Raw genomic sequence first — 17,004 nt, 5'->3', positions numbered from 1 at the left:
AAACAATGCATTTCTTCCCCAAGCACACTATATTCTGCAAGGACATATGGAGACATCCCAGAGCTTTTCTTGGACATGCTGCCCACTACTCAATGAGATGAAGCAACATGAGCAGATGAGAAGGAAGCCTTGCTCCCGTTGACATTCACAGGAACAAATGCAAGAGTTAATGTGCTACCTCTTTCTAAAAAGAAGCCGTATTATTCTTTTTCACATTAACTTCTCTCCCAGCATGAAAGGTACATAACCTAAAAAACCTCTAAGAAATTAATAAAGCTACCAATACATATAAAGAAACAGACATACTACCAGCAAAATGCCATGTGCTCTAGATATGCAAAGTCCTCTGAACGGATGACTACTCTACTATACATTGTCAATTGGTGTGTGACATAATTCTTACTCTTATTAAACAAAATCACCCTTTGTCAGAATGACCTAATTACCCCAAGTACTATGCTCTTCTGGAGCTGCAGTGGCTCAAGTGGTTAAAACGCTGAACTGCAGGCTGTGGAAGGTCAGTAGTTCAGCAGTTCGAGACCCGAGTGTGCCGCATGACGGAGTGAGCTCCCGTCTCTAGTTCCAGCTCCTGCCAACCTAGCAGTTCGAAAGCAAGAAATTGCAAGTAGATAAATAGGTACTACTTCAGTGGGAAGGTAACAGCGTTCCGTGCGCCTTGGTGTTTAGTCATGCAGGCCACATGACCACAGAAATGTCTTCAGACAGCGCTGGCTCTTCGGCTTTGAAACGGAGATGAGCACCGCAACCCTAGAGTCGGATTCGACTGGCTTTCGAGCAAGGGAACCTTTACCTTTACTATGCTCTTCTACTTGGGCTCATTATTAATAGTACCATAGAAAAACTAGAAGAGGGGAGAAAAAGGAAACATAGAAGCTTCAATAGCCTGTCAGGATCACCACAGCACAGAAAACATCGTAGCACCCACATTCAGCCATTAGGGATATTTTGCTATGGCTTTAGGAGTCTGGGCATTTTAGAGATTGTTTAGAAAAAGCAGCCAAAGCTTATACTATAAACCACACTCCTGCATTATCTTGCTCTGTGATGTGAATGACAAATGTTTTCTGGACACACGGGGAAGGGGTTTTTTTTGCCCGTTCATTTTCATTCCACATCTGTAGGGCTAATTCTAATGTTAATAACAGATTCCAAACTATACTCAATGCAGACTTGGCTCAAATTAAACACAGCTGCTACCTCACTCCCCTGTCCCTCAATGAAATCTAAGCAAGCGGTTTCCCAAGTAAAAAAACAAAACAGCAAAAACTGTACAAGTGAAGGGCGGGCCTACAAAAGGAATTTGGTAAAAATGAATATAATAGGATTCTGCAAACTCTGGGAAATGTCTTCCTCCTTTGAAAACGGAAAGCAGAAAACAAGCGCAGTACTCAGTCAATCTTTTATTACAGCTCAAACTTCAATTCTATGTACCCTTACTTCGGAATAAACCACGCCCATCTAAATAATAGCGAATAATAAGCCTAAATCAGATTTGAGACAATGAAAGCGAAGACTCCGTCTTTTTCCTACAGTGGCAGACGCTCACTTCTCCTACATAGCAACCCCAACAATTAATCTTGAGGCCTCGCCTTAACTGCCTTTTAGCTACCCGCCTCTCAGGCCCGGGCTAACATCAACCGACCAATCAGCACGCGGAACCGAGTCCAGGCTCTTACGTCAGAACCCCGGCTCGTTTCACTTCTACAAAACTCTTACCTCAACTCTGAGAATTTCCAGGCTTTCCATTGGGGTTCGTCATCCTCTAAGTCCCGCCTCTGAATGATTGACCGGAGTGCGGATTGGTCGTTAAACAACTGGGATCGATTGTCCTGTCAGCGAGTGTTTAACAAAAGGAGCAGGACCAATCGCAGCAGTCTTTTTATTTCGGCACTGGCGGTTTGAAACTGTCAGGGTTTCTTTTGCTGAGGCAGACGGTGAGTTTAAAGTGAGGAGCTGCAGCCGCTTCCAAGGTGGGGGTATCTTTTTAGTTGTTTGCGGGTGAGGAGAAGGCTAAAGAAGCTGGTTGCCGAAGGACAGCCTCTGGGGAGGCGTGTTTTGCCCTTCTTGTTGGTTCCTGGGTAGCACGCAACCTGTTGACGCTCGCAGGATTCCGCCCCAGCTCCGTGCCTGCCACTTAGGTGGGGGCTTCTTTCCCGTTCTCATCGATGCACTCCAGCGTTCTCCTAAGTAATTGCACTCTTGCTGATGCAGTTGGCTCGTGGTGCTTGGAGTCCTGCTAATTATTGTTTTGCGCGGCCGGTGTTTCGTTTATCTCTAGCTAGTCACAAGATAGTGCCTGAGAAATTACTAGAGGCAGGGCTGGTGGAGGGAACGATTGCTTTTGGTTTGAGGATAAGGGCAGCAAGCAAACCAGATTCGCAATACCTACACTAATGTGTCATGTATGGGTGTGTTTGTCAATCCTGTAATCCTGTTGCACAGTAATCCCTAATCTGCCTCTTGCACTGCTATTGCCTGTACATACATCAGGGAAGTGTGCATTGTGCTGGCCTTCTCCACATTATTGTCACAGGTAAATTAGGCTGGTCCAAGGTCACCCAAACAAGCTTCTATGGCAGAGTGGTGATGTAAACCACTCACAGATCCTGGTTCGGCACTCTGTCCACTACACACATTGTTGGGCTCTTCCGCATTCTCATTTTTTTTGGTACCAGCATCAGAGTTTGGGAGTTTGGGTGTGCGCCCGGACTCCTCTTTAACGATGGAGGCCCAGGTGGCAGCCACTGCCAGGGCGGCCTTTTATCATCTTTGGCTGGCTCGGCAGCTGGTCCCCTACCTTAGCTGTGAGGACCTGGCCACGATGATCCATGTGACGGTTACCTCAAGGTTAGACTACTGTAATGCTCTCTACATGGGGCTGCCTTAGTCGCAAATCCGGAGGCTGCAGCTAGTGCAGAATGCTGCAGCCAGGTTGTTGATGGGTCTCTCTAGGAGAGACCACATTCAGCCTGTGCTGAAAGCGCTGCACTGGCTGCCAATAGCGTACCGGATTCGCTTCAAAGTGCTGGTTCTTACCTTTAAAGCCCTTTATGGCCAGGGTCCAGCCTACCTGAGGGACCGCCTTTCTCCATATGTTCCTCCAAGGGCACTACGGTCGGGGAGTTGTCATCTCCTGGAAATTCCAGGCCCCAGGGATGTTAAATTTGTGGTGACCAGAGCCAGGGCATTTTTGGTGGCAGCTCCTACCTGGTGGAAGGAGCTCCCGGAGGAGATCCAGGCCCTGCGAGATCTTTCTCAGTTCCGCAGGGCCTGCAAGATGGAGCTCTTCTGCCGCCACTAGTACTCCACCATTGCCACCTATGCACCCATCACCACGACTATCTGGTCCCTTTGGGGGGCGAGGTGCCCCTGCATGAAGTGGATGATAGATTTTGGTAAAGCTACTGTTAGGTTTAAGATCTACCCATCTTGTGTCTAATTTTGTTATTGTATTTTACTGTTTTATATTATCTGTTTTTATTGTTTTAATTTTGGCACATTGTGCCCTTGTTATCCGCCCTGAGCCTCAGGGGTAGGGCGCGATACAAATCTAAATATAAATAAATACTTTTTTGTCACTCATTTGTCTGTATTGCTTTGGGTCCGTCCCCACCCCACATGTGTTTTACTCCTTCTTGGACTACTAGAGAGAGTAAAACACATTGGGGGGGGGGGAACCCTGAAGCAATAGGAACACACAATCAGAATGCGGGAAGAGCCCATTGTCTGCCATGTAAATTACAGTACATCCCTCTGGTTATATTTTTAAAACATCAGTTTTATGTTTATGCTCCCAAAGATAAATGGCTTTGGTGTGTTGACTCAGTTGCTTAAAGTCCCCTACCTTTCCCAAGACTGCTAGTCATTCTTGTATTTCTTCCCATCTCTGTACTAGTGAGATTGCTCATGCCACCTATTCTGTAGTAAATGCTAAACTTCTAAACTGAGGAGTCTCTTGCTACATCCTTTCTTTACCTATGAGCTGACTGGATTGCTTTAGACAAGCCACTGCCTCTCAGGTTCAGCCCCCGGTATGAAATGTGGGGATGACTATATTGCGCTCCCATACAGGATTATTAACGTGGGTAGCCATGTTGGTCTGAAGCAGTATTCCATTCCATGCAGCTTAATGTGGTGCCTTCCATTCACGTATATGACATGGTGTGCAGGCACTAAGGTGCTTAATAAGTGGTTTTTTATGTTCTCATGAAACAGTGTGTGTGTGCTGCATTAAGCTGCATTATATCCAGGTCAAAGTGGATTATACATTTTATAAATCCCATAAAGTAATAAGCTTTTCTGCTTCACCCATGAGAATTATCATAATTGTATTCTGAATTATTGACCTTTTATAAGAAAAAACACTTGATTTTTTGGTATATGACAAAGGAAATTCTGCATACGCTTACTTTAAATCTCATTGGAAAATGTGGGATTTCTGAATATAAAATCAGATTGCATGGTAGAACAAAACAAGACAGCTTGGACTATTCATTCCTAATCAATAGGTGACCGCAGCCTAAGGAGCTTTTTAAGGTCCCTGAGATAGGGACCTAAGAGACGAAAGAAAACCTGTGAACTATCACTGGCTGTCACATTGGTTTACTCCAACACAGCTCTCTGGTACAGGCCAAAAGGCAACTCTTGTTGTGTTCATTCTACCTTGGAAATCTTATTTTTTATCAAAAGTCAGGATAGAAATGACTTAATTAAATATCAAAATAGTATGAAGAGCAGCTTAATACTCTGCTTCTTAGCTTAGTTAATGTACCAACAATATATATTTGCTTTATTTATAGCCCACCTTTCTCACTGAGACTCAAGGTGGGTTACCAAATAAGGGCAATGTACTCCTACAGCAGGGGTGGCCAAACTTGCTTAACGTAAGAGCCACATAGAATAAATGTCAGGTGTGTGAGAGCCACAAGACATGAACAAATATCACACACATGTCTTTATTGGAAAATATGCAGATTTGATTTTTATTAACATTAAATGAGACTGCCAAAAATAAAAACAAAAGGGGTAAAACAAGATATTGATAATGATATTTATTTGCCCAATGATATTTATTTGTTTGCTAATTATATTTATTTATCCAAGAGTGAGAGAAAGAGAGAGAGGTGGAAAGAAAGGGAGAGTGTGAAAAACAAAGAAAGCAAATAGATAGGAGGAGGGAGGGGGAAGGAAGAAAAGGAGAAAGAAAGAAAAAGAAAGAAAGGTGGAAAGAAAGCAAATAGATGGGGGAGGAAGGAAGGGGGAAAGAGAGAGACAGACAGAGAGAAACAAAGAAAGCAAACAGATGGGGGGTGGGAGGAAGGAAGGGAGAGAGAGAGAAAGAAAGAAGAAACAAAAAAGAAAATAGATTGGGAGGGAGGGAAGAGGAAGGAGGGAAGGGAGGGAAAGGTGGAAAGAATGAAAGAGTTGCAAAGAAAGAAAGAGAAAGAGAGAAACAGAAACAAAGAAAGCAAATAAATGGGGGAGGGAAAGGGGGAAAAGAGAGAGAAAGAGAGGGGGTGGGTGGGAAAAAGCAAAAAAATGGGGAGGGAGGGAGAGGTGGAATGAAAGCAACTTTAACTTTAAATGTGTTCTCCAAAAAAAAAAACCCCACACCCCTACACCAGTGACTTGGCTTGGAGTAGGGATTTCATAGAATCGTAGAGTTGGAAGGTACCTCCAGGGTCATCTAGTCCAACCCCCTGCACAATGCAGGAAACTCACAAATACCTCCCCCTCCACACCTGCAGTGACCGCTGTTCCACGCTCAGAAGATGACCAAAAGTCTCCAGGATCCATGGCCAAACCAGCCTGGAGAAAAATTGCTTCCTGGCCCCAAAGTGGCAATCAGCATTTCCCTGGGCGTGTAAGAAAGGGCCACAAGAACTAAGCACTGAAGCAACCCTTCCTGCCCTCCCTCTCATTACCTGCCTAAGTTCACAGAGTCCACATTGTTGTCAGATGGCCATCTAGCCTCTGTTCAAAAACCTCCAAAGAAGGAGAGCCCACCACCTCCAGGGTTGAGCAGTAGCTCAAGGATTTAAAGAGACAAATGAGGTAAAGACACTATACTTCTGTTGATACTATACTTCTGTTGATGTAGACCAGGGCTGAGCAGTAGTTCAAGGATTTAAAGAGACAAATGACTTCTCCAAGCCGGCTGGCCGGGTGGGAGTGGGGGTGGGGTGGCTTTGAAAACACATTTAAAGCTAAAGCTTTCTTTCTCTGCTGCCCCCCCCAAGCCTACCCAGGGAGGGGAACACTGGCTGGGGAAGGGAAGACCGATTGGGGAGGCGTGCCTCCCCTTCATTTCCCCAGCTGCCTGGCCAAGAGCCACACAATATGTGTGAAAGAGCCACATGTGACTCCTGAGTGACTTTGGTTGCCCCCTGTCCTACAGCATAAAACATCCAATGAACAATGCGGGGGGGGGGGAGGTTGCCGCCAAGTCACAGCTGCCTTATGGCAACCCCCTAAAGGTTTCAAGGCAAGAGATGTTCAGAAGTGGTTTGCCATTCCCTGCCTCCATGTCACGTCCCTGGTATTCCTTGGAGGCCAAGTGCTCGTCAGGGGCAACCCTGGTTAACTTTTGAGATCTGACGAGATTGGGCTAGCCTGGCTATCCAGGTTGGGGTGAACAATGCAGTAGTACAGATTTAAAAGACAACGTGAACAACAGTCTGCCTAGGGCAGGGTAGGCTATAAACCATGTAGTAAGTAGAATTACAAGGGTAGAAGACAGTGCAGTAAAAGTAGACTAATACCTAGAATGCGCTACAATCTTGTTGCATGTGCAGTTCTCCTGAGTTGTTCCAATTAGCTAGAGTTCTAATCTCTTCATAAAAATGCCCTTCTGAACATTTCAGACTTGCACATCTGTGGAACAATAGAATTGTAGTGGTCTTTCTGACCTCTTTGGGCAGATCATTCCCACAAAGTTGGAGCCACGAGAGAGAAAGCACACGGATAAGTAGTTGCTGGTTTTGTGCATTTGTAAGGTGGCACCTTCAGAAGGCTTTCCTCAGATGTGTGAAAGTGTCATGATAGGGAATAGCAGGAGGAGTGGTCCGGCAGGTATGTGGGTCCCATACTGAACTGCAGTTGTTCACTGAAAAATTTGGGCTGCTTAAGAATATTCTGTAGCAGTATGTAGCACTAGAGGAAATTTTGGGGCAGTCACAAGAACTGGGCTTAGACAGAAACCTAAGTTTACCTTCTGGAATTTTTTATAGGACTGCGTTAATGCAGAATGTCATCATCTGAGGAAAGAAGCACAAGCCCTGTTTTTCCAAAAGACTCCGACCGAGGCAGTTCTGTTTCTTCAGACCTTCAGGTAGGCTAGAAATAGCCTCTGTTAAAACACATACAGTATTTTGTGATAGTGCATCTTTTTATAGGTCTTATATGGCCCTATAATGTTCATTAAGTTGTGGATCTAGAAAATAATAGAAAGAACCACAAAATATAAGAGGAAAAGACATTGTGTATAATTTCATTTTTGCAGGCAGATGTAGTAAGAGACTTCTCAGTTTAGAAGTTTAGCATTGACTTTAGAATAGAATAGAATCAGATAGGAATGCAATAGCAATTACCAAGACACAGCATGAACTCCCCAACCACCATGGCAGCATAGCTGACAGTAGCTTGGAGAAATGATGACTGAGGGGTGACATGATCGAGGTTTATAAAGTTACGCATGGGATAGAGCAGGTAGAGAAAGAAGTACTTTCCTCCCTTTCTCACAATACAAGAACTTGTGGACACTTAATGAAATTGCTGAGCTGTCGGGTTAGAACGGATAAAAGGAAGTACTTCTTCACCTAAAGAGTGATTAACACATGGAATTAACTGCCACAGGAGGTGAAGGCAGCTACAAGCATGGGTGGCTTCAAGAGGGAACTGGTTAAACATATGGAGCAGAGGTCCATTGGTGTCTATTAGCCACAAGGTATCGATAGGAACTCTCAGCCTGGGACAAGTGATGCTCTGTATTCTTGGTGCTTGGGGAGGGGGCAACAGTGGGAGGGCTTCTAGTGTCCTGGCTCCACTGGTGGACCTCCTGATGGCACCTGGTATTTTTGGGCACTGTGTGACAGAGTTTTGGACTGGATGGGCCATTGGTCTGATCCAACATTGGCTTCTGTTATGTTCTTATAAAATAGCAGTTGAGAGAGGATTTCACACCTTTTTCTAGCTATGTGTGTCCTTTTTAGGGCATATGGAACCAGAGGAAAGGGGCAGAAAGCCCCTCCCCCCTGGTCACTTATGTAGTGAAATGAGGGCTTTCATATGCGGATGCTTTTGTTTCATGGCAGAAAATTTGGAAAATTTATGATAGCTGACCCTTCGGTAGATCTTGAATTCTCTTTCAAAGTGCAGATATATGTTCCCATACCTTCATGGAGTAAAGCTGTATCCAGCCTCAGCAAAGGTATTTCATCCCTTTGTGGTAGGAGAAATTTTTCTAAACTAAGTTTGTGTTCTTAGCATTGAGGGGAGAAGATGAAGCTGTAATGGACACCTGCTGCCTCCTAAAGCTTAATCAGCCCACAGTGTTCCTTCTTAAGAAACAAAGATGTAGAATTAAAGCTCTCAAGCTCTCAGTGCTAGAGTTAAGAGTTGATAAACTATGGTGCTTGGTTCTTAAACAGATTGAGGCCAGTATAAAAAGATGTGAAGGAGGTAAGGTTCATAATGATTGGTAGATTGAATTCTCATTAGCATATGATATTTTAAACATATTTTGTTAAGGGATGGAATGTTTATTGGCTCCAGTGGGTAATCATAATATGATTCAAGTGCACAGTTTTCTATGCTTATGCATGCTTTTATGTATTTTGCATTTTTAAAATAAAAAATAAAAAATTAAGATATAGTTGTAATAGAACCAAGCAGAAAACAGGCTATGTTAATCAAGGGGTGATGCTACTTCTCACATAAATAAATAAATACGTCTTCCTTGTCAGTCATCAAATAGGTAAAAAAAAAACTGAGCCTGTTGCTTTGTTTTGTTTCCAACTGACTTCTAAATCCATTAGATTTTGTAAAGATATTTTGATAAACTTTGCATTTCCCAAAAGCTTGGAGGCATTTGAGGTCAAACATTAGTGGTCATTTGTTGAAACATAAGGAAGAAATTATGTTTTCAGTTTTTCCCAGCATTCAATTTAACAAAATAGAGCACTAGTGTCTCTCTGAATATATGTACCTTCTATATCATAACCTACTGAAAGATCAGGTTTAGAATTGTACTATAAATGGCATAATTTTAAGTCTATTCCTATCAAAATTTAAAAATAGAAAGATGTATGTTGGAAATGAGCTCTAATGAGACGAATGTGATTCTTCTGAAGAAACATGTGAGTCTAGAGTTCTGAGAATGCCTGCTTCAGCCTTTTGCCATACTTGCTCATGCATCAGATGGTCATGCATGCTTGCTCAAGCATCTCTGCATGCATGGTACTGTTTTGTGTGTGTGTGTGTTTGTGTGTGTGCTTTAAGGATAGTTCATGCGGGCTGAAATCTGTCCATCATATCTAAATAAATGTTAAGGGATGATGCTTGGAAGCCTAAAGCAATTCAGAAGTACTATCTTTCTTGTCTTGGCATGTAAATTACATCTAGAAGAACTTGTGATTAAGGGAGAAAAAGTGAGACCGTATTTCCACAAGATAGTCTCTTCAGTATTTGGGCAGAGTAGAGAAAAAGTGAAGGATGTCTGACATTTGTGGTACTATCCTGTAATAATGATTTGGAGACAAAATGATATCCTGTCATAAAGATTTGGAGACCCTCCAACATGAAACCTCTGGTAATACCTGAATTTGCAGGAAACTATGGACAGTTTTTAAAGGGGGCATTAACCCACCCCAGGTTAAAAAAAAAATCTGTATGTGAACAGATATTGTGACGGGAAGAAGTTTGGGTAGCATTTGCTGTATCATTCCTAAATGGCATCCAATGTTGTGTGGCCACCAGGAGACAGTGAAGGAGTTAGAGTAGGGGATAGGAGAAGGTAGAGTGCCATATTTACATGAGTTTTTGTCTGAATGGGGAAGAAATCATTCATTGAAGGAATTATGGATGCATAGGTAAAGATTTACTTGTTTATGATAACTAATCCAGTTTCAGATTATAGAGTGGCTGAGTAGACTTGTTTAGCATTGCAGAAGGTGTGGTATTAGTGTGCAACTTCAGTTGGATTTACTTGTTTATGATAACTAATCCAGTTTCAGATTATAGAGTGGCTGAGTTATTGACTTGTTTAGCATTGCAGATGGTGTGGTATTAGTGTGCAACTTCAGTTGTTTTAAGCTAATAGATGAGTCTACTCAGCATCATTTGAAGCTCTTGAGTCTTGACTTAGTGCTTTAATGGAAAATCAGAAACAAGTGTTGCTCTAAAGAGGTACACTTTTCCTAGGAGATCTCATTCTCTCTTGTTAGATTCAAGGGCATGTATGCTATTGGGATTGGACATGGAACAAATAGGTGCCTTAAAATTGACATGTAGCTTGGATCAATGTGACCACATAATCTAAATTTTAAAAGTGAGCAAGATATAATTGATACAGTCACTTTTAGCAATGTGGACCTGTTTCTCAATTAGTACAGAGGGCCCCAATTCACTGGTAAGGTCTTAACATGATTTGTAAAAGAAAAGCTTGATGTTATCTGCAAAAGAAAGTGTGCCATCTTACTCAATGTGACTTACTCACAGGAAAATATCTTTAGAATTTCAGCCTGAGTGTTCTACCATGTAAAAAGTTGCTGAAATCCAATAGGGCCAAAAGAGGAGGATTACTGTTTTCTTGCTCTGTGGGGGAATGCACCTTGATATGGATGAATCTCATCCATCGATCAAGGAAGCAGGACTAAAAACCTTCCAGACTTCCTGTCTCTTGAGTGGGAGTCACCCCTCTCCTCAGTTCATTTTTTATCTTGTCACGGTGAGCAAGCTTTTGGTAGGAGCTGCTTAAAAAGGTTCCTACAGCTTTGGCAGAAAATTTTCATTCTCTCTTGCCTCTCTTTCCTTCCTCACCCCCTTCTGCGGACAGTGCGGCTGAGGCAATGGAGACCTCAGAGTGTTTCATTAAAGCCTCTGATTGCTTCATTTCCAAAAAGGATGGAAACCCCCTTTTCCCTAAATCAGGAGGGAGCGACTACTCTCCAGCGCAGTCAAGGAGGCGAAGAAGACCTTGGGCAGAGTGACCAGCTATGGAATAGCAGAAGCTGTGAGAAAAATCAAGCCACACAACATGACCATTCCTCAGAGGAGGCCTGTTTGGTGGATGCTGATTTTGGTATGAGAACTCTGTGAACCAGCAAAAATGTCAGCTGCACAAGCTCAGTACTGGAGGTCACAGTGGAGCAGTCGGGGGACCTCAGCATGCATATCAATCATTGCAGAACAAGGTAGAGATGCCTCTCCTATTCCCCAAGCACCCTTTTCTGGATTCCCCCCTCCCCAAACCTAGCTAAATTTAAGTCCCTGTAAGAGAAGGCCTCAAGGACATTGACCACCCCACCGCCGCTTACATAGATTTCACTCTTCCAACAGGGCCACGTGTTCCTTTTGATAAGCCTTGGTGGAGAGAATCAGATAACTCTTCTGGCAAGGAAGAAGGAAAGGTGTCTGAAGAAGATATAGTGGTCTCAGGACAAACCAAATACCTCTTCAACCAGGATTATTATCAAAATCTATTAGCCAAGGCTGTAGCAGCACTAGATCTCTCAGAAGCCCCAGAACCTGGGAAGAAGAGCGAAATCCTGAAATTTAAACCCAAATGGAATGAGGCTACCAGGAGTGGAATGGGTGGTGTCCTTCCCAGAATTTTTTGAAACTCAACTGAAACAGAAATGGTCTCATCTGCTTTCCACTAAACAGAATCTGAATCTGGCAAACAGTTTTACTCCTTACCAGATCATACTATAGATATTTTACAGGTTCTGCTTGTAGATACCCCAGTTATAGCCCTCCTGTCTGGGGGCTTGGTTACCAAGGGCGAGGAAGGATCCCTACGTGACCTACTAGACTATAAATCAGATTACGCTGTCAGAAGTTTTGCCACATCATCACTGTTTGCCAGAGTTTCCATCATTTGGGCAAGGACACTGCTGCAGCTGATCTGTGAGGAGACTAACAAGGCAAGGAAAGGAGCTAATAGGCTTCTTAAGGCTGCCATCTTCATGGCTAATGCCACCCTAGACACCGTTGTATCCCTGCGTAAAAAGATTTGTGGCTTCGGGCATGGCAGGTCATCTGCCATTCTAAAGTAGTCTTAGCGTCCTTTGTTCCAGGGCAACAAACATTTTGGAGATAACTTAAAAGACACCTTGGTGAAAACCAAGGATAACAAGAAGGCCGTGCCAAGGGCCCACTTTAGGCAACATAGGAGGCAGAACCATTCACATTCTTTTCAAAAGCAACACATCCTGCCGTGTTTCAGCAATGACCAATGCCAGCCTACCTGGTTTAGGAATAGGCAAGAAAGTAGACAGAGGTATTACCAACCTAAAATCAGTCAACCTCAACCCTTCAATTGAAATAAAAGGAATAAGCCCCAACAAAAGAAAAAAGAGCATGAGGAAGATTGGTCCACTTTCGCCTTCCATGGAAATTGTCCAGCACAGACCAATGGGTACAGGACACAATTAAATTGGGATTCTCAGTAGAGTTCAGATGTCTTCCTCCAGACTGGTTTCTCCTGTTGCCAAAATCCATCTTCCAGGGGAAAACATTTAAAAACTAAGGAAGCTATTCATCACCTTGTAGACATCAAGGACACACAATGGGTTTCCAACTGCAAAATGTCATTGGGGTCAGTCAACTTCTCCATAGAGATCTAAGGTTGATTAAATGGAGCCAGTCACAAAATGGAGGGGGAGGAATCTGTTTATCTCTATTTAATTTTCCCCTTGCCTTTCTACCACAATGGCCAGGGCAGTATATGTGGTTCATCCTTCTATTTATCTTTAAAGCAATTCTGTGAGATATGGTAAATGAAGGGGAAGAGAGAGACAGAGAGGTCAGTCAAAGAGCTTCATGGCTGGGTGGGAATTTGTACAAGGTCTCCCCAACCTAATGTGACACCCTAACTGATATGCTACACTGGCTCTCGTAATCACAAATTGTGTGTACTAGTGAAATAGAACAAAATGTCCAGTTTTATTAATACTTCAACACAATTGTGCCACTGCACCTGAGTACTTGCTTCTGATGCTTTGTCTTTAAGCAGCTGTTGTTTTCTTCCTCCGCAGTGACAGATAATAAAGAGTCAGCTTCAGACTCTCTGACATACGCTCTCCTCTTGCACTGCTCCATCATACTGTCTCTCTCTTCCTGTTCTCTGCTCCAACTCCAGTACCATATTCCAGATTCACACCTTGGCCTTTGCTTGGCTGAGGAGAATGGAAATAACCACAGGTCACTACAGAGCAAAAAAAGTGGTGCCCAGAATGCTCAGTCGCTCTGGAGCTAGCTGAGAGGGAAGGGAGAAGAGCATGGGGGCAATGCAGGACAAATGGTTTGTGTGAGCACAGTCAAGTTCTGCCCATTTCTGGTAAATGCTGAAACGTCATTAGGATGCAAAAACTAAACTTTTTCTGAAACATGAAATATAAATGCTCTTGGGAGTTTAAAAAAGCACCTATATCATATTTAAAAATTACAAAAAAACCCCACTTTTTTTTTGTTCTGTGGCTTGACTTGGCAACAGATTTTTATAGCTTTGCTTTTGTGATAGGATGAATATGAAGAGCTACTTCGTTATGCTGTAGTGACACCAAAGTTTGAACCAAGTGTATTGCGGCAGTCCGATCATGTAGACGTTCGTCTGAAGACTCCAGGTAATGTGTAAGAACTGTATGTCTGTTAAGGTATGTGGGTCAGTTTTTATGAAAGGAAGGAAGCCCAAGTTAGAGGTAGCCAAAATGGGAGAAGCTAGTGCAGGAATGGTGCTTTACCATTGAACAGAAAATGGGAAGACCCCTCTTGTATTCTTGTTTGAGAGAATGGACTTCCCGGGACACTGTTCACGTGAGTGAATCACTGTAGTTATACCTTAGTGTATGCCCTTGTGTTTAGCCAGAATGCAATTTGGAAGAGGCAGTCTGCCTCATAAAACTCTTGAGGATTACATTGTGTTGTGCCAACGAGCAACAGATTGCCTCGTCTTCACTGATCCTATTTTTAAATATTTCCTGCTTTTCCATAGCCATGACAACTAATGTGAGGAGGTATATTAATTTATAATAAGCTTTACTTCAGCGATATTTCACAGCACAGATTAGTTTGTCACTTTGTATCTGCTATATTTTATTTGTTATATTTTTGCCCATTCCTTAATCAGAGTAAATTACGCATACGTTTTCTCATGTCTGGTCTTTACATTTCTAAATGTATTGTCTTGTGTTGTGTTTGTGTAAGAGAGTAAAAGATATTCAATAATTTACTTTAGTCATTGTTTAGTTAGCAACTTTGCCTGGAGGATTTCTAAAAATAACGCTTGCATGAATGCTTGCTTTTGAAATGTGAAAAGAATTGTAATTCATTTTAAGACCTTCAATCTTTCTAGACATTCAGAAACTGAAACATGCCTATAGTTTCTGTGCAATTCTGGGGTTCCAAGTTGCCTAGAGGTTAGTTTGCTGAATACAAAATTAGAAAATTTAAGTGGAAAACAGGATTCAACTATTAGCTTTAGTATATTTATTAGGTTTTTATCCTGCTGTAGCCTAAGGGTTCAGAGGATTTTTTACAGAACTTTTCCTCATGCAAATGTTTTTTGTTCCCAAAGGACTCACAATAGCAAAAGTCTTAGGGGTGGTGTTGAGGATCCCTAGGCTAGTTGTCCCGGGGGACTTTCGCATTCATGCCAAGGCTGTCTTGTCAGGAATTACTCAGGATTTCATGGCCTCCATAATAACCATGGGGCTGTCTCAGGTAATAACCGATCCTCCACTTTATGCAGGTCACACTCTTGATCTGGTAGTTTGTTCTGGCAGGAGAAATGTGATCTGAAGGTGGAGGAATTGACAACAGTTCCTTTGTCATAGACAGATTACTCCCTGCTTGAGTTTAGACTTTTGGGGATACCAAGACTGTGCAGTGGTAGAGGAGGGGATTTTTCTGTTGATGTGGATGGTGCTCCAACTGATGCCTTGGTTGGAATGAGGAAATAAACCAGGCAGTTGACATGGTTGCTCTCAAGTGTTAAGAGTCCAGGTAGCCTTTGGTTTACTGAGGGGCTGTGCCAGGTTTACCTTGAGAAAGGATGGAAACCGGGATCTTTAGCTGGCCCACTGGAAGCCTTGACAGTTGCTACGCTTTGACTAAATATACACAAGGATAAGAAAATAATTAGAACTGAACTTTAGCACAAGGACTTTATTAATTTAAAACATTTATCCATTATAATCTTTGAACGTTTATGTTTATATGAATGTGCGTTATTAATTTAGAATATTTATCCATTATAACCTTTGAACGTTTATGTTTATATGAATGTGTTTGGTAAACAGTATAATAGACTATACAATGTTACACTGAGTAATAATATCACGGCTGTATTTTGGTTCTTCTTAACTAGCCCCCAGGTGGGAACTGGGGATCCCCCGATTTCGCAGACTCCTGTCCGCCACTGGCCAGCTGGCCCATCTACACAGGGCCCCAATTTGTTTCTGGGCCCAGTACAAGGTGGTGTTGACCTTCAAAGCCCTATATGGTTTGGGGCCGATATAGCTGCAGGACTGCCTATTCCCTTATGATCTTCCCATCGACTACAGTAATCTACGGAGGCCCTGCTTTGGGTGCCCCTGCCGTCTGAGTTTAGGCAAATGGCAATAAAGGGATGGGCCTTCTTCGTCATGGTGCCAAAGCTCTGAAACGTTATCCCCAGGAAGATTCGTCTGTCCCCTTATGTTTCTGCCAGTTGGTGTAGATTTTTTTTTGTTTCATTTAGTATTTCTTCCATGATCCCTCCTTCTTAATCAGTATTTTCATGTTTTGTATGTATTCGAACTCTGTTTTTAATTGTTTTAATATGTGTTTGGGAGGGGGGTTGATTTGAATGGTTTTAAAATATCATTTTATTGTGTATGTTTTAAAGTGTTAGCTACCTTGGTGGCCCTTGTAGAGGTGGAACGGTGGGGTACAGGTTCTAATAATAGTAGTAGTAGTCAGGGGTCGTTTGGGGCTGGAGCATGCCGGAGCATTGCTCCAGCATCCCCGGTGGCATCCCCGGTGGCAGCCCCTGCACTCCTTCAGTCAAGAGTCATGCCGCAGCAAAGCCCCGCCCCCAGCTCCCCGCCCCCAGCTCCTTCAGTCAAGAGTCACGCCGCAGGAGCGGTGCGATCTCTCCATTGTATTCTAAGGCCCTATAGAATAGAATGGAGAGATTGCGCCGGTTCTTCAAGGCGACTCCAGAGAGAAGGGGTTTAAACTTTAAACCCCTTCTCTCTTTGCTTCCCCACCCCCAGCCAGTGCATGAAAGCGAGGTAAGGCCGTTGCCTATGGGTGTGAACATAGAAGGGTGCTGCAGTGGCCTGCCACCCCGCCCCATTCCCCCCTCATCAAAAGCCCTGCTCTGCTCCATTGCCGCCCTGCCGAGGCGTCCAGCCATGTCCAGTGAGCGCATGAGGTGGGCTGTGTGCAAGGGGGCGCAGCGCATGGGCCTGGCAGGGGCCACCTAGTCGAGTGCCAGCCAGGGGCTTCCTCCTTCCTGGGCGGCTGGGTAGTCGGGCTTCATTGAGCACACGGGGGCACCGCGATGGGCCTCTGTTTCCTTTCCTCCCTTCCTCCTCGGCTTCTCCTCCCTCCCCCGCCTGCTGGGCCAGGCAGAGCCAAGTGCTGCAGCTCTCACACTCTCGAGTGCCACCCCTTGCCCCCCTTCCCTGCGCAGCCCCAGGAACCGGCAGCATGTGAGGGCATCGGCAGGGTGCCCTGCCACAAAAGGACCCTGGAGGGGGGGGGGGCAGGAGGGGGGGG

General features: G+C 43.7%; 1 protein-coding gene across 4 annotated transcripts in view; it reads left to right on the top strand.

Moving 5' to 3' along the window:
- Nucleotides 1–1,911: 1,911 nt before the first annotated feature.
- Nucleotides 1,912–17,004, top strand: part of POC5 (POC5 centriolar protein) — a 37,005-nt gene continuing 21,912 nt past the window's right edge. For 2 of the 4 annotated variants that reach the window (XM_015420406.1, XM_015420379.1), the window contains exons 1-3: nucleotides 1,912–1,955; nucleotides 7,251–7,351; nucleotides 13,763–13,865. In XM_015420406.1, coding sequence (XP_015275892.1) covers nucleotides 7,268–7,351; nucleotides 13,763–13,865 — 187 coding nt within the window. In that variant the 5' untranslated portion in view covers nucleotides 1,912–1,955; nucleotides 7,251–7,267. Of the gene's footprint in view, nucleotides 1,956–2,179; nucleotides 2,209–6,053; nucleotides 6,076–7,250; nucleotides 7,352–13,762; nucleotides 13,866–17,004 lie in introns of those variants that run through there. The other 2 variants (XM_015420389.1, XM_015420398.1) reach the window with 2 other exon arrangements.

This window comes from Gekko japonicus, unplaced genomic scaffold (genome assembly GCF_001447785.1).
Source record: "Gekko japonicus isolate JY-2015 unplaced genomic scaffold, Gekko_japonicus_V1.1 scaffold412, whole genome shotgun sequence".
NCBI classification, from domain to species: Eukaryota; Metazoa; Chordata; class Lepidosauria; order Squamata; family Gekkonidae; genus Gekko; species Gekko japonicus.
Note: the sequence above shows the minus strand (reverse complement) of the source record. Positions and strands in the feature narration are given on the sequence as shown.